General features: G+C 48.1%; 1 protein-coding gene across 1 annotated transcript in view; it reads right to left on the reverse strand.

Annotated features, from left to right (window-relative positions):
* Window positions 1-21,405, reverse strand: part of LOC116948486 (polypeptide N-acetylgalactosaminyltransferase 2) — a 75,550-nt gene extending 54,145 nt beyond the window's left edge. The window contains exon 1 of the mRNA XM_032965204.2: window positions 20,608-21,405. Within this exon, the coding sequence (XP_032821095.1) occupies window positions 20,608-20,703 (96 nt within the window). The 5' untranslated portion in view covers window positions 20,704-21,405. The remainder of the gene's footprint in view (window positions 1-20,607) is intronic.
* Window positions 21,406-23,729: the final 2,324 nt, after the last annotated feature.

A 23,729-nucleotide genomic window follows, 5' to 3' on the forward strand; every position in this document is an offset into this window, starting at 1 on the left:
TACATCCAGCATCATCGGGCAATTCGCCATCTTACCCCAAAAACCTTTATTATGAATAATATTGGTCGCAAAAGCCTACATGTTAAACTGAGGGTACCCCTTATGTATCGTGCCAGCCTTCATAATTGCTTGCGAACAGCACTGCCGCCAAAAGTCTGTTAAGGCTACACGGGCGATCTTTGTATTTGGCTTCATATGTGCATCTCTCTCTCTAACACTACCAGTCCATGAGCCCAGACCAGATATTTCACTGGTCGTTACCACCTGAGGAGGCATAAATTTAGTGGTTCCAATTTCATTACGTAGCCAATAAAAAATAATTATGTGATAACCATTGAAATGATAAATACATCTAGTCTACAAAAGGTTTTGCTGCATCAAGTGGTACCAATTCCTGCTCTGGCCCATGGACTATTAAGAAGACTCTCAGCCTTTGTGCAGTATGCAAAAACCATCAGCAAATGCTGAAGGAGTGCATTGTGGTCCTCTTGTCTTTGGTCAGCTTCAAAATAAATTTGAGCAACTGAGAGCACCTGACAGGCAGCATCAAATTGATTTTGATTTGTGACCCAAGGCAAGAGGGACCACAATCCAACTCTTCAGAAACTGTTCGTAGTTTTTCATAATGCATAAAGGCCAAGTGCTTTTTTCACACGTTTACAAACGTTTGCACTTTGTTTGAAACGTATGGGTTTCCAGCCTGCACTACTTTTCTGTGATGATGGGTTATTCTTGTAATTTACAGCTTTGACTGAGGAGGCCAGCACCTTAAGCTGGCACTTCTGAAAGCTAAGGTTGAATCCCCGATGCTGGAAGTCCGTATTGATATCAAAGTCCGTGTTGATGCCTGCACTGGGTTAAATTATATGTATTATGTATGTTGAACTTCATTTGCACCGTACGTAGCCAACAGAGCTAATCAAAGCTACAGGAGGACAACAAACTAAACACAAAAAGCAGCTATAAAGAAATGAGTTTTCAATCTGGATTTTAAAGTGCATAGCTCCAGTGGCTTCCTCACATCCGAAGGAAGAGCGTTCTAGACAGCGAAAGAAGCGCATTTGAAAGCGCGCGATGCAGCGACCGTCTTTGTTGGATGTTTAGCCAGACCGGTGTTGACCGTGAGCAGGAATCAAAATTAGGTTTGTAATGCAGTGCGTTAACCACTGTGCCACCGCTCCACCCAAATATAATAAAAATACACACACCTATTCAGGCCGAGGCGGTGCACGTGGGGGTGCGTGGTCAGCACCATACCGAGCTGAATATGTATATACATGTATATGTCTCCTCATTGCTGGTGGTTTATGCGCTCCTTGACGAGATCAGCGAGGTAAATTCCTGGCACGAGGTATCTTTCAGGAGGCCAATCTGCTTCTGTGATGAGTGTATTTTGGTTAACCAGTTGGTGAGAGTTTGAAGAAACCAGGATGAGTCTAATTTGCAAGCACAGCAATTGAAGCGAATAGACATCAGAGCAAAAAAAACTATGGTCACAAAAGTTACAAAAAATTACACGAACATAAATTAATGTAAAATCATAAATTCCCATTGCGTAGTGTGTCTAAGTTAGTGCTTCTGAGAGTCATGGTTGAACCTCTGGGACAGGGTGTTTCCTCTGGACACAAACGTCTTGTTTAATGTGCCTAGCCAGAACTTCTAAAAACCCCTGGGTTTAATTCCGTGTGGCTGGTGGTCCTTTCGGAGGCAACACGGTGAACATAACCGTCGCACTGACCAGTGTCATTATTAGAGAATAAAAAATAACGCCCGAGATTGTTTGCTCGAGGAGTCCATTGCGTAATCATGACACGCAACTTCCCTTACAATGCCACGTTGCGATCATGGTTCACAAACCTTAGCCTGCAAAAACAAGTCTAACCAGCTTCCCCGGTATATAAAAAGCAATAGTTGATCAACCAACCTGTACTGTCATTCATTCATTGATCCGTTTTTCGTCCCCTCTCTCCGAAGCAGGGACTATCTCCTGCCCTGGCCAAGTGGAATTTTCCGCCCCCGGCTCAGCCGGCCCTTCGCTTGTTTGAGCAGGGAGAGGCATTACGCTGACTTGATCGTCTTTGAGGTTGTGTACAAAACTCATGGACAACAATAACAACATCGAAGCTGCCCCCGTCGATGCCTTGACCAACCTGCGCTGACCAGCGTGGTGAAGTACGGTCAAATAACCCCGACAACCCACACAGTGCGGCGATGCCCTCACCAGCTCAGTAGATTGTTAAAGGGCGCTGCATATTCGTGGTAATTTTATTGCAGTGTTGCCCCTGTGATTAGCTATCTCAAGACTGTGCAACATCGCTTATCACTGACCCAGTGGGAATTCGTATTGATATGACAGAGCCAGTCTGCCCAGAGCAGTGTTCCTTCATTAATTTTCAGAGGGGGGGGGGGGGGCACTTCCTCCGATAAGACACCATCAGTGCGAGGGCCGCCACATTCGAAACCATGTGTCAACATCTGTTTCCATCATCATGATGATAATATGATAATTCAACAAGTTGCACAGGAGGTGAATCATTAAACACCAAATATAATCACCAAATTCAACAGTGGTTGCTCCATGGAGAGGGGATCAGCCCTCACTATGAGAATGTGGAATTTCCACCGCTAGTTCAGGGATGCCAACAGATCGTAGACGGGCAACTTGCCCATCCTCGTCTGGGCTGGAATTCAATGACGTTAAAGGGAAACTTTGACAATCAAGTTGGCTAAACCCACTCATACTCTTTGGTTCTATTGGGTAAAGTCACGTAGGTGAAAATAAAATAACAAAAAATCACGACGTTTCGGCCACAACACAAGCGGCCTTCATCAGGTGAAGGGAAGAGACTGTCTGGAGGACAGCGCTGGAGTGAGAAAAGCCACGCTTAGATCACGACCTTTAATCTGTGTGAGAAGAAAACAAAGCGCCTTGACAAAAGAATTAGCATATAATATAGCATTGAAATGGCTCATTGAAATAGCTAAGTTAAAGTATACACATCCGCAGAGGTACCCCTTGACAAAGGAATTAGCATAGAATTTAGCATTGAAATAGCTGAGTGATTAGCTTGTAACTGGTCACAGAAATAGCTATGTTAAAGTCAGAGCATATACATTCACCGAGGCACCTAGTACTAATCAAACAGGAGAATTTAGCGAAACACAACCACGCTCAGACAGGGGACCTTTAAACTGTGTGCGAGCAAACAAGGTGTTCTGACAAATAAATTAGCATAAAAAATAGCATTTGATTGGCCGATTTTAGAAAAGAGGTGGTGTACGTGCCGGTGGACTTGCCGTTTGGCGCGGGGGGGGGGGGGGGAGTTTACCTATTGATGGTGTGAAAAGGGAATTTATAAGAGCTGCGAAAGTTTGGGGTACCACTACTTAAAAAAATATACTGTACCATTGAAATTAGTTTAATGTTTAGTTAGATTTAGAACATCTTTCCAATGGTTGCTTAATTTGAAACCATCTTCTCGGTTGAAATTGTGTCTGTGTTTGTAGATCTGAATTGCTTCATGAACAAATCTCTGATAAAAGCCCGTGGGTTTGCAAAGAAACTTGGTATCGGAGAAAATGATATCGTGATCCCCCACAGCGTTGTAACAGTGATCAGCCACGGCAGAAGAATTCGTTTTGCCGTGTTTCAAATCTGATTTGTGCTCGCGAATTCGGTCAGAGACATGTCGCTTTGTCTCCCCGATATAGCAATCACCGCAGGTACAACTCAATTTGTAAACCCCGGGGTACTGTAAGTCAGGAATGACATGCATCACGGATGGGATCAGATCACAAATTTTGTGTACTGTATTGAACCGGACCTGGATCTTGTGTTTGTTTAAAATTTTGGAAATCTTTTTAGTAACGCCTGCTATATATGGAAGTGTGATGGTTTTGACCGGAGTATCAAGTGGTTGTTTCTGTATGGAGGGAGAAACAGCTTGGCGGATGGTACGGTCAGAGTATCCATTCCTTTTGAGGGCCAGGTGTACATGTTTTAATTCACTGGTCAGGTGGTGTTGGTCCGAAATGCAATGAGCCCTATGGTATAAAGTTTTGATGAGAGAATTCTTTTGGGCTGGGTGGTGGTGGGAATCAGGTTTCAAGTAGGAATCTGTGTGGGTGGGTTTCCTGTAGACAGAATGCCCCAATGTGCCATCAGGTCTCCTCTCAAACAGAACATCATTGTTATTTTATTTTCACCTACGTGACTTTACCCAATAGAACCAAAGAGTATGGATCCTAGCAGTCACGAAAGCTTTAAATCTAGAATTAAACCCACTCAGTCCCGCCCACCTGTCCGGGCGATCCTGCCATTCTCACTTTGAAACCTGCTGTGTCTCAAACCGGACCTCGCGGCAGACTCAGGACAGCACACGACATGGAGCACTTGACAGATGAAGCCCATTACCGCTGTCCAATGAGAGCGCGCTCGGGCTCGCTGGCATCCCCCCCCCCCCACCGTCCCCCCCGTCCCCCACTCAGCCCCCCGCCATGCGTGAGGACACTGAAGGGCCGGCGGCCGTTCATCTCTGTCAGCCCAGGCTCCTCGCCCGCTCACTCCCCCGCTCGCCCGCTCCCCCGCTCATCCCCCCGCTTCCCTGCTCGCCCGCCCGCTCAACCGCTCAACTGTTCGCCCACCCGCTCCCTCGTTCCCCCGCTCGCCCACCCGTTGCCCCGCTCCCCCGCTCGCCCACCCGTTGCCCCGCTCCCCCGCTCGCCCACCCGTTGCCCCGCTCCCCCGCTCGCCCACCCGCTCCCCCGCTCGCCCACCCGTTGCCCCGCTCCCCCGCTCGCCCACCCGCTCCCCCGCTCGCCCACCCGTTGCCCCGCTCCCCCGCTCGCCCACCTGCTCCCCCGCTCGTCCAACCGTTCTCCGGATCGCCCACCCACTCCCCCCTCGCCCACCCACTCCCCCCTCGCCCACCCGCACGCTCCACAGCACGCTCACATAATGGCCCACTCGTTCCCACACTCACTCAATGAACCATGCTCACAATCGCCCGCTAACCCACTCGCACGATCGCCCACTCGCTCGGGCGCTCCCACACTTGCACGAAGGTCCACTCGGCAGCGCACACGAGGAGGTGGATGTGGCCAGTGCCACATCCGACTGCCTTCGTCTCCCAAGGGCTGTTTACGTAAAGCACTAGGTACTAATTTACCAGATATTTACCAGATTTTCCAGACCGGTGTTGACCGTGAGCAGGAATCGAACTTAGGTTTGTAGTGCAGTGCGTTAACCACTGTGCCACCGCTCCACCCAAATATAATAAAAATACACACACCTATTCAGGCCGAGGCGGTGCACGACGGGGTGCGTGGTCAGCACCATACCGAGCTGAATATGTATATATGTATATGTCTCCTCATTGCTAGTGTTTGAACACCACACCGGGTACTAATTGTAAGGCTGAGTGGACCAAAGAGATACCCAGAACAGGTTCTAATATTCGGCATTGGTGTTGGCCACGTGCGGGAATTGAACTCGGGTAGCCAGGTTCGTAGCACAGCAGCGCCACCGCTCCATCCAAATGTAATCAAATACATACAACCACAAGCAATGTTCATTAATTATATTTCAGATAAGCATACAGTACTTGACTTTGACATTGCATTGCACTTGCTTACTGCAAGTGTAATGAGCCTATAACAGCGCATATTCCGCGTCGCCCGGCATGATAAATGACATTCAATCATTTTTTGTCGATTTTCCTAACTAGGCGGCATCTCACAGCGCTGTACACATTTAGCTCGGACGATGCCTGGCAGATTGCAGCGTGTGTTTTATGATGCACACCGACCGCTCATAAGTATGGTGAATTGCATCAGGGCAGCTAGAGAGCTTTGTTACCCTGTCTGTGGCTCATAAACTGCGTGTGTGTGCGCGCGCGTACAAAGCCCGCAGTGACCTCGTTCCGGTATACTGGGTATATCATCGTGATCATCATCGGCCAGTCAAACCACTGCTGGATGAGGGCCTCTCACAATCCTGCAATGTAATAACCCACAGAGCACCTGCATCGCACGCTTTGAGATGCACTTCTGCAGCCGTTTGGAACGCTCTTCCTTACGATATTGGGAAACCACTGGAGTTATGCACTTTTAAATCTAGATTGAAAACGAATTTCTTTAGAACTGCTTTTTGTGTTTAGTTTGTTGTCCTTCCCCCCACTGCTTCGATTAGCACAATTGGCTATGTACGGTGCGAAAGAAGTTCAACATACATAAATTCCTAAAAGCTGATTTATTTACTTAATTTCCTCGGCTGACGTCCTATCGGACGCATTCCATCCCTTGGTTGTCGCCTATCATTATTTTTGACCATCAGCCATCTTTCCTTCGAGCGATGTGTCCAGTCCAAGTCCGCACACTTGTCCGAACAGATAAAATGACATCTGTGACCTGCATGTGTTCTCTAATCCCTATGTTCCCCTTTCTGTGAACAACAATACAAGATGATTTAAACTAACTTCGCAATGTGCCTCAGGAAAAATGCGTCGTTTAAACGCGTACTACCTGCTCTGACATACGGATCGGAAGCACGGTCATTCGTGAAAAATAAGAATCTGTATTTAGACTGCAGGAAGAATCCAATGAGCCATGAAGCTCTTTTTCACAGATGTCCAGTATGGGCAGGTCAGCAAAGTTATAGCAGCAAATGATACGAAAAAAACGATTTATCAAGCTTGGGCAAGGTAGCAAAAACAACAGTCCCAGACCACAGCAAGATAATGGAACAGAAACTGAAAAGTTTCCAACATAATCATTGAGAGATGCGTGCTGGAAATCACCCTGAGCGCAAGTCACATCGGGTTTTTTTTTAATTCATCCAAGAAGCCGCAGTGAGCCTCAAGACCTGTTATCAAGAGGCACCTGCAATGGGATGTTTGGTCAGCGTTCATTAAAGGAGTGTTTTTGCGCTTGGGAGAAAACCAGAGAGTGTGGAGAGAATGTCACGCATTGCGAGGGTACGGTCGGTTTACAACCCACTTTCTAAACTGCGCTCTGGCCACTGAATCGCCCAGGCTGATGGTGAATAAATACCATCTGTTCCACTGGGTGGTGTTGGATCATTTGCCAAGCAGACTCATCCCTCTTTGCTGGACCAAGTTTAGTTCACGTTGCGGCTATTTCAAAGCACACTTGGCTCTGATGGCAACATAAACAAAACCCAGTAAAAGTACACATGTATATCGCTTATTCTGGGCAGCATAGCATGGCCAATTAATGTATATCAGTTAATCACGTAAATTATATTATCCTTAATACACTTATATAAGTGCCTTATTCCAATGCGGTTTATAACAATTAACAAATTGGACATGAGTGGTTGAAATAAACAGTGGGGTCGTTGTTAAAAGTGGTAGTGGTGTAGCTATGGTGACAGGAGAACAGGCGGGAGTGGTTAAGGAAGGGTTGGGGTAGTGAAAGGGGTTTGGGTATTGATAGCGGTAGGGGTAGTGATAGGGGTAATGACAGTGGTTGGGGTCGTGATAGGGGTAGTGATTGCGATTGCGGTAGGCCTGGTAGTAGCTGGGGAGCGGGGCCATGGAGCAGCAGTAGCATCACGGCGAGGGACAAGAGACGGTTTTAAGGGACGAACGCAAGCAGGTTAGTGAATCGGATTGTTTTATCTAAAAGCACCACTGTAGGGAAAAAAACACAAAGTTGTCCCTAGAATGTCCTTGCCTTTGCCAACAAAATGTTGTATTCCATCACTGTCTCAGTACACAACACCCTATATCTGTTTGTGGACGAAGAAAATAAGTAAATAGTCAACAGGGAGGTTGTCCGTTCCAACATGGTAATCTTATGGCGAGACTCGTCCCCACCATTAGAATGTGCAATCTCCTTGAATTTCCACCGTTCAAGGAGATTAGTGTCACCCCATGGCCAGTTTGAGCACGGAGGCACTTTCACCTGACACAAGTGGCACGGGGCAGAATATTGTATAATCTCCCGGACACGAGCACAAATAGGCCGGGGATTAAAGCCAGGCCATCCCAGATCAGTGACCATCTCAGCCAAGTTGCCATGGTGAAAGCCAAGGTGATGGCAGTGAGAAGAGGGGCAGCGTAAACACACCAACGTGCCGTCAATTACAACTGACGAATGTTCATTAGTGAGCACTCCAGCAAGCGCGCAGGGAGGGCGCGCACCTGATGGGTCGTGACAGCCATTCTCCGCATGCAAAAGTGTGCAATGAGGAAATGCAAACCAAACACAAAATAAACTCGAGAGATATTTCAGAGTTCAGCCCTATCGCCCTGTTGGCCACTTCTGTTTCAGTCGACACATGTTATTCTTTATAGGGCATAAGCCCTTTCCTTCAAACCACAATTGGGTTTGGAGGTTTGAGAATAATACAGGGGGATTCAGTTAGAGATACCCCACTGACAATCAATGACCTCAGCTTCTGCATCATTGCACATTGAAAGCAAACTGCAGCAGCTACATTGTACCCAGTGTATTAGGAGAGTGTTAAATGACGTAATAAGTTCATCGAGGTTTGTGAGAGACAAATTAAATGTTGATTTCACAACGATTTCTCCCTATTATTTGAGTGGAGTATCTATAAACGGACCGCCTTGTAATCATACAGTTACTGTGAACAAGTTGAATTTTACTGCCGCTCAATTCTACTGCGTAGAAATCCAATAACTGGCACGACCGCGGAGGGAAGAGCGAATGAAAGCTTGACGAATGCATTGAATTTTAGTTTTTTCAATGAAGGTTCGAGCAGAGAGAGGGAGTTTCCATGCCCTATGAATAAAGCGTGACTCGAGAACTCTAGATTCATCCAGGTGGGGTTGTTTCTTGTGCTACCCAACAAGCCGGGTGGCGGTGGCTATCCACGTGGCTGCCCGTAATCCAGCACTGTGGAGGCAGAAAGTGAGGGTTGGTGGACCACCGCAAAGATTTTGTGAAACACCCATCTCGTGGGCGTCAAGGAGGTGCCATAACCGGGCTCACCAGGAGAAGGCAGTACGACAAGTGGACTAATCGCCATCTGTTCCCATTTGTATGGGGATAGAGTGTTGCCCCCTCTCGCACGCATGGGTTTTCTACGGGTGCTCCGGTTGCCTCAAACTTGTATAATGAACACTCATCATGAATTGGCTGAAAACATCTTAAAATAAAAACTCAAAGCAGGATCCTCCTAAAGAAATCTTACTCACTGTGGCTCTCCAACATAAAATAGTGAATAAAATTAAACAACCGCAAAGGTTTTAATACTTAGACCTTATTTTTGCCGATTTTTCCAAACGTACGCGAGACAACTTACATGGTTATGAGAGAAAAACATATCCGAGGAGGGGAAGATCTCGGCATTGTGTTTCTGAATTATGACCAACAATCTGGTACATAAACTAACAACACACTTTTTATTTTATCAGGCATGGCCCACTTAGCGATATAGTTATTTTTCAGAAGCGACCTGGCCACAAATTATAGCTCAACGAAGTGGCTTATCACGTGGAAATTCATAGCAGCCAAATACTATAAACGCACGTTGATTCTAAATATGGAATGAAAATTCGGAGGGCCCGGAGAAAAATGCACATGACCACAGGGAGAACGTGCAAACTCAAAATATATAGGGGTCAGGGTCGAGATCGACCAGGCGAGGTGGTTAACAGCTTGCCACTGTGAAACCTCACTCTACTTTTTCAGGGGAAGAGAAATAGTGAAAGTTAGATATGGGAAAATAATGGCAGAGGGAATGCTGTTCCCTACGACAGCATAAAGAGACATGAGCCTCTTAAAAAGAAACCCAGAGAGGACGATGACTTGAAATTAAAATCCCTGAGGGAATGGATCAATGCGCTAGCCATTGGCATCAATTCCTTAATTAACACCCAGGCCCAGAGTTGTCTTTTTAAAGCCTCAAGTCTAAGCGTTTTGGATCCTTACCAGCCGCCCAAGCCCAGACATTGAACCCATAATCCTAGAGGTACCCTCCCGGTGCTTTCAGACGCTCATCAGCTCGGGCACCCAAGAACCCAGAATCCCACTCCACCCATTTCTCTGCACCTACGCCATTTACTCTAAAACCAGCAGCAATTGATCTCGTGCAGCGTAGGAATTTATTGCACGCCCGACCAAAAAAAATCAATCGCAAAATAAAACGGACAATTATATTGCATGCGGAAGCTACGTAAACAGGTTTGATGATGAAATGGCTGTTGTGGTGGGTAATCGGTGTGCATAACTCTAGCTTTACCCGCACGAAGGGAGCGGTTAGACTATTTGTCGCTCTGCCCCTGCAAATTCGCGTCTGTCCGTTTGCCCCGTCTGTCCGAAGACACTGTATTTGCTTCCAAGAACACGACAAAACCCCTCAACCCACCGGCTATGAAGCCCACCACACGATTTACCAATATACCATTTATCCAGAACTGTTGTAATTTTCAGGCAAGACTGGCAAAAACATAGCGTACTTTCACAAAAAAAGAAAAAGCGCGATGTTGCATACCAATGCCATTAGTGCAATTTTGTGCGGGTAAGCTTGCACACGCTGGAAGTGCGTGCCTGCTGCTACGTGCCTTTAAAATAGTTCCCTGAGCATGTTGAATTTCACCAATAATTATTTTATATATATACACACACGCTCCCTCAATCGTCTTGCTTGCTAGCGTGTGGTAGAGATCTTTAGGAAAGGTGGGTGCGCAAAAGTGGCCAGGTGGGGCTCAGAGGTCAGAGTGATGAGCGGACAACCTGCTGAGACCCCGGGCTAGAATGCAGGCCACTGATTGTGATTAAACAGAGTATCTCAAAGGTGGCAAGTTCACAATCTCAGCCCATTTACCTATGACCGCACAAGTAAACATCAAATTTGGTTCTGCAGTTGAATTTGGTTAAACTGCCAATTTAACAAACATAGGTCTCAGTGGCAGAGTGGATTGGAAAGTTCTGCACCTTAGGGTGTAGACCAGAGATTACTTGAAGGGATCTCACAAGTAGTTCTGCAATACCTGCTTCTGTGGGCCAGTCCCTGGGAGAGATCCAAATGGATATGATGCCTCTTTGCACAATCAGGATATAATTGGAGTGGGGGGGGGAGGCAAAACGCTGAGAGAGGTGAGTATGTAGAGCCGTTTTTAATCACATTTACATAGTGGCATGGTTTCGAAAGGAGATCTTTTTATTTTCACAATAGAGTATGTATGTTGAACTTCTTTTGCACCGTACGTAACCAACCGTGCTTATCGGAGGCGCAATGCATAGATATGTTAGCGCTGCGTCACTTTCCCTCTTAATTCACACAAACATCCTTATCGCCATCACTGCCAAAAAAATCAGTTATCAAACAGTTATTCTTGCAAATAACCACTTGTTATGATTCTCAGAGAAGAAAACGAAAGTGAAATTGAGCTGGAAGCTGCATTGGTCCCCTTTCAATGGATGTTAAGCCAGTTTATACCCACACCGACAAACCTTTGCATTTGAAAAACACAAATGCCTCTAAAAGTCCACGTGTGCCCTGTTTAAATGTACGGTGAAGAGTGATCACCTCCGTTGTCAATACTGAGTCAGCAATGTGAATTCCACATTTCCATGATGGGAGAAAGTCTGCCCCATTAGGATAGGCAATGTTAATTTTCCAGTTTGGTTAATGATCTTGAATGGATGATGCGCTGAGAAAAAAAAAAAACCTCTGAACCAGCTTTAAACAGATGTACAAAGTGAAGACCCCCTCCTGAAAAAAGTGTCCTAAGACTCAATTATGTTTTTTTTCATTAGCCATTCTGTAATGGGGTTCTTGAGAAAATATACTGACAGACTGCCGCCGATGGGGTCTTTAGACAAACTACCAGAACGAACTCTGATGGGATTTCTATACAATAGACTGATCGACCGGTCTATATTGGGGTCTCTAGCCAACAGACTGATCGCCCAGTCTGTGTTGGGGTCTCTCGAAAGACTGGCTGGGCTATGATGAGGTCTCTAGACAACAGGCTGACCAACCGATCTCTGTTGGGGTCTCTAGACAACAGACTGATCGATTGGTCTATGATGAGGTCTCTAGACAATATACTGGCCGGCCTGTCTCCGACTGCCCCCAATTTACAATGGAGCGTTACCGTCATAATATCCAGGATACGATGGCATCGTTCCCATTTGTGAATAATTGCCCCAAGGACCACGAATATTGATTGCGGCCCACCCACCATTAAAAAAAAGAAACTTCAAACGAAACATCCATTCAAATGAAATAAAGGGCATTGAGAGGTCACGGTTGTAACTCAAAACGTGGGCCATGTCAGGTCACAGAGATTCGAACACTGGGCCTCCCTGCTAAAGCAACCCGAATATATAAATAGCATTGCAAGAGAATACGAATCTTGTGAATGACTGTACCGCGCGCGCGTGTGTCTGTGTTAGTGGGGAGCAGGAGGCCAATGGTTAGCGAGCTGTGTGACTAACCCAGACACCCGAGTTCAATTCCCGCTCATGACCAATAACAGTGGCGAATAACTTAACCGATCCTGCACATCCTCTAGGTTGACTGAACCTTAAATGAGTACCAGGTGCGGTGTAAGCATTGCCACTGGGGAGACAAAGGCGGCCGGGCATGGTATTGGCCACCCACCCCCTTGTGTGCTGTACCAGCCTTAATAGGTGCTCACTTACAGCACTTGCCTCAACAGTCTGTTAAGGCTATATGTGGGATCTTTGTCTTTATTTATATACTTCGTCGGTGTTCACACGTGTGCCGTGAAGCTGTCCGATGGTGCTTTCGGAATGTATTGCTCCATCGCGGCTGTTAAAACAACAGGGAAAGCTTCTTAACTCCCCCCCCCCCCTGTCCACCCAAAGGCATATTAGGGTAACACATCTCAGTTGGTCGATTGGCAGATCGGTGCGAGGTGGGGTAAAGTGTGGGTATTCCCAGCTCTTCCTAAGCATCTGGCCAGCATTAAATAGGAGGCCGTAATACCCCACTAGAGGGGCTCTCCGGACCTACCCAGGGTGGAGGCGCTTGTGCCAGCAGAGGCGTGAGTAAAGCAAATGTGAAGGGCTGCACCATTGCCACGGGTATCCCGACGGCATTTCCTGCAGAAAACCTTTACGCCTCTCAATTGTTGTCATTCGTGTGCGCGATGGCACGGCGACACACGCACAACGTGTGACCATGAACACTGTATGAAACCACGTGTTCTTAACTACCAGTTTGTCTTGCCGCCTTCTGTGTAAAAAGTGTGCAACGTGGAGAATTTTTAACTGCCATTTCCTAGAAGCTATGACCCACTGGCACTTTGATTTCCCACGGGAGGCACAGTGAGGTGATGTTTAGGCCACCATATGGTGCTAAACTTAGCAAATCGGGCTTGAAGTTGTCAAGTTTCTAGAAATACAGATAATATTATACGACGGGTACAATACTTAAGAAGGGGGGGATGATCGTCGTGTGCCCCCCCATGAGACTCATTATGGCTGTCGCAGCAATTGGCCAACACCGCTGGAACCCGCAAGCTCGAATATGGGCTCTCCAGCAGCCGATCGTCAAACGAAGTTCTCAAGTGCAGCGAGGGGATGGTCTCAGCCTTGTCAGTAATAAATCAGATCATTATATATTTAAAAAATCACGTCTTGCAGCAAATACCGACTTGCGACGGCTAAAGGTCATAAATAAAGCGTAATGGATGACTGACGCGTAGCGAATGACTATCCAAAGGGCATTAAGCAGCAGCAACATCCAGGATTGGGTGATATGGGAGCATTGACGCAAACTTTTATCATCGTTTTGCGATGTCACGTTTTATAGCCGGCATCCCCAAATTGTTGTGATGATCTGAAAGATGATTCATCCTACGACGGTTAATGACATGACCCCCCAAGTGCGAATGGGACGTGTAATTTAAGACGGAAAATGTTAGCAAATGCAGCAGGGTCTAAGTGGAGCGCAAGCTAATGTGAAGCAAACCCACAGAAAATGTGGCAAGGTAACACTCGTGCTTTGTTACCTTGTGGCAAGGTAACAAAGCATGCAAAGTAATTCTAATACCGCACACACACACACACAGATGCCCATTCTGATAAACACCCCGTGCACTGATTGAGGGGTCATGTGGCCGAGGGGTCATGTGGCCAGCAACATGCTCTACCACCTCTGTCTCCCGAGTATTAATTTTAACCACGATGCACCAGGTAGCCATTAACGGCTAAGTCAACCTAGGAAACACCCAGCACTGGTTCACATACAACATGCTGCCAATTCTGTATGAGGAAGGAAATCGAACCCAGGTCACCAGAATTTTAACACGGCCCATAAAAAAAACTCAAAACACTCCCCCCCCCTCCAAACAGAGACAAAGATTCCCCTGTTGGGGCAACTGCTATTAGCGAGAACCTTTGAGGCCAACACGCCTATGTCTCCCCATTGGTACCAGGTACTCACTCACGTCTGAGTCAACCTAGGGGATGTACAGGGAAGGGTTCAGATATTCACCGCCGATTTTGGCCGTGAGTGGGATTCAAACTGGGGGGCACTGGGTACGTAATGCAGTGAGATGACTACTACACTGCCGCTCCCCACACACAAGTGCATGCAAACTTGGCTGAGACACCAGCTGTGCGTATACATGAAAACCCTTAAGAATGTTAAGGCACAAATAAACTGCAAGTCAATTTTTCCAAGCCTTGACTCTTGTACCCAAGCACATGGCTGCACGATGAATTATGCCAGCAAGCAGGCAGGCAAAGACGTGAAACCCCTGCTGTTAAATGCATGGGCGGTCCTTGCCTCTGTCAATGACCGCCCATGCAAGATATCACTTAATGCCGCGAAACAATATTAACACCCACGTCGTGAACACCTTGACACGCTGAGAGCACTTTCCGACAAGTGCAGCGACACAACTGCATGCGCTTTACACGCGCGCTCGGTAATAAACGCAACCGCACCTGGCCCCACGTGCTTTCTGACCTTTTTGGGAGTCATCAGGGTGCCTAAATGTCATTTAGCTACCAGCTATGTGACACATTCCAACGGCAGTGCACACAAGATGCACTCTGACACTGCCAGTACTACACAAATATATTTGCAGACTGGGAAACCTGCCTAAGAAAACACTTAACACACACACACATAATTGAACACATGGCCAAGATCTACTTCGCCCTGGATAGAATGTCTGGGCAAGTGAAGTTGGTGAACACCGAAGGAGGCCAACACAAAACCTGAGAGAGGTGTGAGGCCGGCACCATACCCAGTCGCATTTTGTTTTCACAGACCAGGGGTCGTCAACCTGTGGCTCTTCGGTTGCCCCCCCGCCTTGAGGCTTTTTGGCTGCCCCCCCCCCTTCGAGGCTCTTTGGCTGCCCCCCTTGCGGGCAGGCGTTTTATAAAAGAAACAAATGTAATTGACCATATTCGGTTCTTTACACTCAAAAATGTAGCACAGGGGGTCCCCCACCTACTTTCCCATAGATGCAATGTTTAGCGTATTGGTAACAAGAAAATCAAGTCAAACTGTATTGTTCAAGAATAAGGGGAAACAAACTACCTAAATAGACACAGTTGATTCCATCACCCATATTGTTTATTTAAATCAGAATGTGTGTTGTCATCCGCTCTATACCTACTGCTGTGTCTGTATACAAGTGGCTCTCGCTGCGTGTGATGCGGCTCTCGAAATACTTTTGGTCAAAGACAAAAAAAAATGACTCTTCTCCTTCTTTGGAAGGTTGCCGACCCCTGCCCCAGTGCCAATGCTTTACACACCACATCAGGTGCTCGTCTGAGGCTGAGTCACTCGAGGGCAGGCTCAAGACAGGTTCTGATATCACTATATTCCTATGTTTGCTGGCACCGTAGCATAGTATGCGCTCACCACAATTCCATCACACCAAAACCGCACACCATATTTATACAAAACACGTTCACACAGACCATACATACACAGTCGCACATATCCACTGTCACATAAACGCAGCCACTCACATCAAAAACTAAATCTCTCCCGAAGGCCATGCAGACTGCTGGGGACAGTCCTGTTAGCGAGTACCGATTAAAGCCAGCATGGCACACGAGGGGGTGATGTGGCCAGCACCACGTTGGCCACATGTGTCGCCCCAGTAATGATGTTTACACATTGCCCCACGTACTGAATTAAGCCTGAGTCGACCTTTGGGGAGGCACAGGACTGGTTCAGATAATCACCACTGGGAATTAAACTCCAGTTATCCAGTTTGTAGCACACTATGCCAATCACTGCTTCTCCAGTCCCCGTTTCAAAGACAAAGATCCCCTATGTAGCCTTAACAAACTGTTGGGGCAAGTGCTGTTAGTGAGCACCTATGAAGGCCGGCACGGCACACTAGGGGGTAGGTGGCCAACACCACGCCTGGCCGCCTTTGTCTCCCAAGTGGCGATGTCTACACATCACACCAGGTACTCATTTGAGACTGACTCGATTTCGGGGAGGCCCAGGACCTGTTCAAATAATCGTCACTGGTGTTGGCCGTGAGCGGGAATCGAACCCATGTCGCAAGGTTCGTAGTGCAGTGCGCTAATCGCTAAACTACCGCTCCCTATTACAAACACACACGCATATGCACCGTACACATGCGCGGTCACGCACTCACATATCGTATAACCCGAAACACCTGTCAGGTGCTAAGATCAGCTGCGTGTGCGACTGGTACTCTATTTCCCAGGTTCAAAGTACAATGACTCCAGGTATTCCTGTGTTTGTGTGCGTATGGCCTATGCCCATTCACTGAACATGCACTGCTTGGTGTAAGAATGTACTCAATTTGGATTACACACATCGCCCCCGACTGCGAAAACTTGGCAGGACACTCCTGAAACAGTCATGAGACTCAGTGAGGCTTTCCTGGGTAAACGAGTGAAACAATTATTTCAGTTAGGCTGGATTTACTCGCAGGCATTTTACAGTTTGTCCCGGTTATGCTTGTAAATCATTGCTACCACTGTTGCCTCTCACAATAAAATTAATGATAGTGAGCCAAATGGATTTAGAACCTGCAAGTACAAACGGCCATGTTGCAGCATTTGGTGGAACAGCAGAGGCTTCCAGTTTATGAAGAGTTCAAATCTCAAGTCAAATCAACTGCATTTGCATAATCATCATCATCATCACTCGAGGCAAGATGAAATGAGTACCACCTGCCGAGGATGCACTTATAAGTGCTTTATTTACAAAGAAATGCATCAAAGCTCAAGACCATTTATCACAGGGTTTCTGGATGGCATGTTTGTCCGAATCATTACCGAGCATTCTGTACCAGTTGGCTGGGCGTCAACGGTGGCTGGTGTGTTATGAAAAATCTGTTTTAGGTCACACGGCTGTGGAAATTCCACCATCTAGCTCATCGTTTCTAACACTGGCTTGTCAATCATCACTACCAAGGGTTGGTAAAATAGGCACCTAATTTTTTTTCCAGAAGGATCCCGAACTGTGGTAGCTTTGGCCAACTTTTACACCCAATTGATCCTCATGAACAAACTCGGTGGCCGCCAAGTGACATTGCAAGACTGGGTTTCCTGCTACAACAATGGGGACAATTCACCACCAGCTCCGGTCAAACGATGAAGATCATCACCGCCCAGCACCAGTTATAACTGGGAGACAGCGGGCATTAATTTCCACGTGAAAACAGGAAACACGTACATTTCAATATTGCACAAAAGTTGTGACTGCTCACTGCAATAACCTTGAGCTTTTTCGGGGATAAAACACCGCATTCCTGCTTAAAGTTACGTCAAGAAACCAGCCACGAAAGAAAAAACGGCCAAGACCCACCGCATAGCCATACAGGGGCGTTGGGGCAAGTGGAGTTAGTAAGCAACTATGAGAAGCTGGCACGGTGCACAAAAGGGGGTAGGTAGGGTGTAGCTGGCACCACGTAATGGCCACCTGTACCTTTCCAGTGCTGATTGTTTACACAGTAGACCAGGGGTTCTTAACCTGGGGTGCATACACCTCCTGGGGGTGCGGGATGCCCTTTCTGGGGGTGCGAGACGCCCTTTCTGGGGGTGCGAGACATTATCGAATGCAAGATTTCTAAGGTAAATCGTCGAAATACAAATTAAGGACGGGCATGTAAGTACAACTACTTTGTTCCATAAAACCCATGCATTTATTAACATCATACATTTTTTTAAGGACCGGTTCAGATAATCACCACTGATGTTGGCCAAGGCTGTGGGAATCAAACTCAAAATGACGAGTTCGCAGTGCAGTCCGAGAAGACTACACCACCGCTCCCCAAGAACACACACACCATGGCTGCTGCTGCTGGTGCCTGGTGTTCCCCTTGGCAGCACTGCTCAAATTAGCCCTCAGCGTTGAAGCATTATTCTCCAAGGGCTGTGGGCTATGATTACGGGGAAGGATGGAAGGGTGGGTTTGTCCTGCTCACTGCATCTCGGGCTGGTCACAACATAGCGATTTGCCTTTCTTGCTCTTAAGTTGATGTTAAGGATTAAACTCAAAGAACAAACAGCTCTTCTCTCCTAGGTACACAGTTTGTTTGAAGCTTTCTAACTTGAGTTTACATTTGTTCAAGCGATTTTCAAACACGCAGTGACAGCCACAGCGACTATTAAAAGGTACAGCGGTGACATAACTCAAGAAATATTGCAGCTTCTCCCTCGAGTCACTTAAAAGTCGTTTCTTTTTTTAATCAATGATGCTTCAAACTCACATCTCACAGCACGGGTCACACAGCCGAGGTGACCCGTACAAAACAGAGCTGTTTGTGTTTCTGGGGGTGCCTCATCCTTTAAACTGTACCATGCACGCTCTAGCCCGCTGGCTCTCCCAGCCCCTTGCACACATAACGAGTTCGTGGCGCTGGTGGTGGTGATGGTGGTGCCTTCACGTGACACGGCACTCGTGAGGAGCTGTAAGGGACTGGCACTGAAGCGTAAAGAAAGGCTTTAAGGCGAACTCACGAAACCATAGCCCACGCAGCGGAGCAATCAGAAAGACATTCCCAATGCACACCGAGAGTCTTAAGACCAAGTCGAATGGAACACCAAAAAAAAGCGCTTGACGCGAGTTAAAGTTTTCACTCTCCGAATCCATTAAGCGCTGAGTGGTTGACATGGGCCCTGGTGCAAGAGAATTAGACTATGCATTAATTTGAACCCCTCTGCCCTGTGGTTCTCTGCACTGTTGCCACCCTCCTGTTCCTCTCAACTGCCATGCCCCCCACGAATGAGCCATAGTTTGTGGCTCGGAGTTTTGTTTGTTGTTCAGACAATTCTAACAGACCGCAAGCACCACAATGATGGCTTTATTTGGCTCTGTGGGTGCTGGACAGGTCTAAAAACCTCCAGAGGCTGCTTTAGCACGTTTTTGTCATTTCGGTCACGCGTTCCCCCAGTTTGATTTCGATTGCGCTATCCGGCCTTGTCGCGAGATAAAGCGCTCCCCCCCCCCCCCCATTCGGATTCTCTCGCACAGTGTAGCCCCTTCGTGTTAAGAAAATGGCTCACTTAAGTAGATTTACAGAGTTCCCTCTGAGAGATATCCCTTCGAGTGACCTCTGATCCACACACTAGGTGAGCAAACACTTCCCCGCCCGCTCTGCATGTGACAGTAGTGTTCAGTGCATGACGTTCAAACTGACATTAATTATCACGTCTAGAATTTAGCCACACCAAGTACAGAAACACATTTTAATTACCGTATTGACGAATATGTCGAGTTTTTTTTTGTTCTTGTGCACCACCGCAAATTCAATATCACCAGACAATAATAATAAGAATAGATGCTAAGATATCCAGTGGCGTTTTAACGAGGCTCTGTAGGACCTCACTTGGGGCATAAATAATCTCAAAAAGCACAACGGTGCTTTAACGTGCACTCATGAACATCACAAGTTTAATGACTTACAAAACGCAACGATGTACACATCTCCGTCTCTATGAACCTCATTTAAGCCCACTGACCTCCCGGAATCCGAGGGTGCCAGAGTCTACCCCAGTGAGCCTCAGATGCTGTGCAATGAACCTCAGGACTTATTATTCTGAACCTATGAGTCTAATGCACCCTAAGAAATGCACGTGTTGCCTCTCAGTGTGCCCCTATGAGCCTCAATTAAGACGAATGGGCAACACCGCAGGGATACCGTAGTTTGTCCCGATGAGTCCAATTAAGTATATACACTTGCTTTGATCTGCCTCCAACAGTCTTGTTTGAGCTAAATTACCCTTTGGACCCCCAGGGCTGTCTTAGTCTGTGCCCATGGGCCTCAGCCAACCCTACGCGCTGGCTAAGGAACCCCCAGGGGCTTACCGTAGTCTATGTCTATAAGTCTCATACAAACCTATTCAAAACTCCAATACGCCACGTGTGTCTAATGACCCTTATATAACGATAATAACCCGAGTGACCACTCTGGAACGCCATCGTTCGTCCCCGGTAAACGCTGACGAGCAATCGAAGCCCCGGGAAATGAGCCTCGGGGACAGCGACGACAGGAGCCCGAGGAACGGGGGACGGGGGGGGCAGGCCGAGTCCGTGGCCACGAGAGCCCTGGGCAACCCCATCGAACCACCAACCCCCAGTCCACACCCGAGAGACCGCCGAGTCGTCCCCGCGTTCCCCCCCCTTCCTCTCACCCTGTGCGTCGCGCCGCTGCCCCAGTAGATGTAGTAGGCGACTCCCACGACCCAGAGGCCCGCGAAGCAGAGCAGAAGCCGCGACCTCCTCCTCATGGCGATACCCACAGAGGCTGCCTCGGGCCCGCGGGGCGAGGTTCTGTGCACGGGTCCTGGCGAGGGGACGTGGGGGGGGGTGGTGGTGGTGGTCCTGCGACCCTGAGTCCTAGAGTCCTCCTGGACCCTTGGATGCTGGATTCTCGGGTCCTGGTCTAGACGGACGACAGATGAGCAATCAGCCGGGGTTGGTGTCGAGTGCGGGGTCTCGGGTTCCGTCTCGGGGCGAGTCGTGGCTGGCCAGGGGGGGGGCGGCCCAGTCCTCGAGCAAGGGTCTCGAGAGTCGATGGGAGCAACTCAGCCGGGTTCTTCAAACAGATCCCTGCTGTTACAGTCGCTGCTGGAGGAGGGCGGCGACCGGTTGGTCCTGTTGGGTTCCTCTGCAAGACCCCGACTGTTGCCGATTCAGAGACCTCGGCGCCCCCCGGGCGGTTCTGTGGTTAGCCTAAAGCTTGCTGTGTGGTGGTGGTAGTGGAGCGGGCGGGCTGGGCTGGGGGGTTCTCTCTGGGACGACGAGTACGAAGGGGACGACGACGAGGAGGAGGAGGGAGGACGAGGAGTAGTAGTAGGAGTAGTAGGAGGAGGAGGATGAGAGCCTGGGTCGGGTCCCGGGTCCCGGTCCGGGTCCGCGCCACGGGGCGAGCAGCTGGGCACTGGGGGCCGCTCGGCTACGGCGAGCGCGAGGCACCCAAAGCGCGAGTGCGTAAATGAGGCGGTGCGCGTTACCGCATTCACTCGACGTAAATGAGGCGGTGCGCGTTACCGCATTCACTCGACGTAAATGAGGCGGTGCGCGTTACCGCATTCACTCAACGTAAATGAGGCGGTGCGCGTTACCGCATTCACTCGACGTAAATGAGGCGGTGCGCGTTACCGCATTCACTCAACGGCTCGCCCGAGCCCAGGCAGCCAGCCGACTTGCCTCGTTCAGTTCAGTTAAAGTTTCATTTATTTTGGTGTAGCCCTGTGAGCCATTCGGCTCTTGAATCGGGTGCAACCACAACAAACAAACAAAAACACGAACGAGAAAAACATCTAAAAGTGACTGTGTGTGACTGTGCAAATTAGAATATCCATGGGAAAAAAAACCAGCAGAAATATTCGTGAAAAATAAAGCACCGTGCACCAACGCTGTGTGCAAAAAAAAATCCCAGTGGGATGCAAGTCAAACAACAACAACCACAAGACAACTTAGATTAAGGCCATCAGTCTAACTCCGTACTACAACAAAACAAACATGTCCAAACCAAAAAACGTTTTCCAAAATCACCAAGACATCTCCAGTTGCCTGTAGTCGGTGCTGTTAGCACGGTGCCACCAGTAACCGAGTCGCCAGCGCTGCTGTGTTAGTATCCACACTTAAAACAACCGGGGAATTTGTGTTGATGTGCTCGTTACCCCATTCGACTCAAACACTAACACAGCGCTTTGCAGTATCAATACGTGAGCATCGTGCTCTGTTAGTGCCTGCAACTAAATGCCGGTGTCAGTGCGAGTTACCCTACTCGGCTGGCCCTGTGTATGTGCGTTGAACTTCTTTCGCACCGAAACGTGGCCAACCGTGCTACAATCGGAAGGTGCGTGGGGACGGACAAAAAAACAAACTATACTCTGCTAAAGCTGTTCTAAAGAAATGAGATCGTCAATCTGGGTGATTTTAAAGCTGCGTAGCTCCCAGCAGCTTCCTAATGTCGGGAGGCAGAACGTTCCAGACGGCCGCGGAAGCGCGTCTGAAAATCGCTGCGAGTGTGACCGGAGTTCACGCGATGGAGTAATTCTGCTTGTGTACGCAACAACACTACCAGCACGGCAAACGTGTGGCCAATTCATATCCAAGGCACACTAGGGAGTGAGAACACTCGGGAACATTTGCACAGATGGGATCAAGAAAGCCAATCGCTCAACCTCGCAGCCCCAGAACGTAATGGGAGTTTCACAATCTCCACGTGATCCACAAACCCCTAACTGCAAAATGCTGTAATTTTGTAATTAGTTGAAACTATATGGTTTTAATTATGTAGGCCTTGATTTGTGAAAAGTTTAATTAACTGCATCAGAGATTGGATGGCTGCATCAAGTTTCCACTGAATAAAATGTATTTTCATGAATAAAATCTGCAAAATCATACATATTCAGGGGTGATGCACAAACATTTGCACACCTGATTCAAGAAACCACTTGCTATACTGCCACCTCTTGGACGCATCGAAACCTCGCGGGTCTGGGAGTTTCCAGAGTTTCCATCTGCTTTAAACTTAATAAAAACTTAAGTTTCACAAATTATTTCGTGATCCACCAACCCCTGCCTCCAACGCTCTGGATTACAGGCGTGCGCCGCGTTACTTTCCCTGGCTCTGTCAAGTTGATGTTAGTTTTATGCAACACGCCACTCGACTGGCTGGAGTGGGTTGAACACATTTTAAGAGGTATTGTCATAGTGTTTTGCTCATTCATGTTATAGATTTTTCCAACCTCTTGCATGAATAAACAGCGCTTATGCAAGCAGACGAGTGAAGTGCAAGGCTGGCGGATACCCTTGATAAAGTCACACACACACACGTGCTGTGGTGAGGGTGATACACACACACGTGCTGTGGCGAGGGTGATACACACACACGTGCTGTGGTGAGGGTGATACACACACACGTGCTGTGGTGAGGGTGATACACACACGTGCTGTGGTGAGGGTGATACACACACACACGTGCTGTGGTGAGGGTGATACACACACGTGCTGTGGTGAGGGTGATACACACACACACACGTGCTGTTGTGCCAAGGTCACACACACACGTGCTCTACCGAGGGTCACACACACACGTGCTGTGGTGAGCGTGATACACACACACACGTGCTGTGGCGAGGGTCACACACACACATGTGCTGTGGTGAGGGTGATACACACACACACGTGTTGTGGCGAGGGTCACACACTCACACGTGCTGTGGCGAGGGTCACACACTCACACGTGCTGTTGTGCCAAGGTCACACACACACGTGCTCTACCGAGGGTCACACACACGAC

This window comes from Petromyzon marinus, chromosome 33 (assembly GCF_048934315.1).
Source record: "Petromyzon marinus isolate PM22_M1 ecotype Great Lakes invasive population chromosome 33, UKy_Petmar_22M1.pri1.0, whole genome shotgun sequence".
Classification (NCBI taxonomy): Eukaryota; Metazoa; Chordata; class Hyperoartia; order Petromyzontiformes; family Petromyzontidae; genus Petromyzon; species Petromyzon marinus.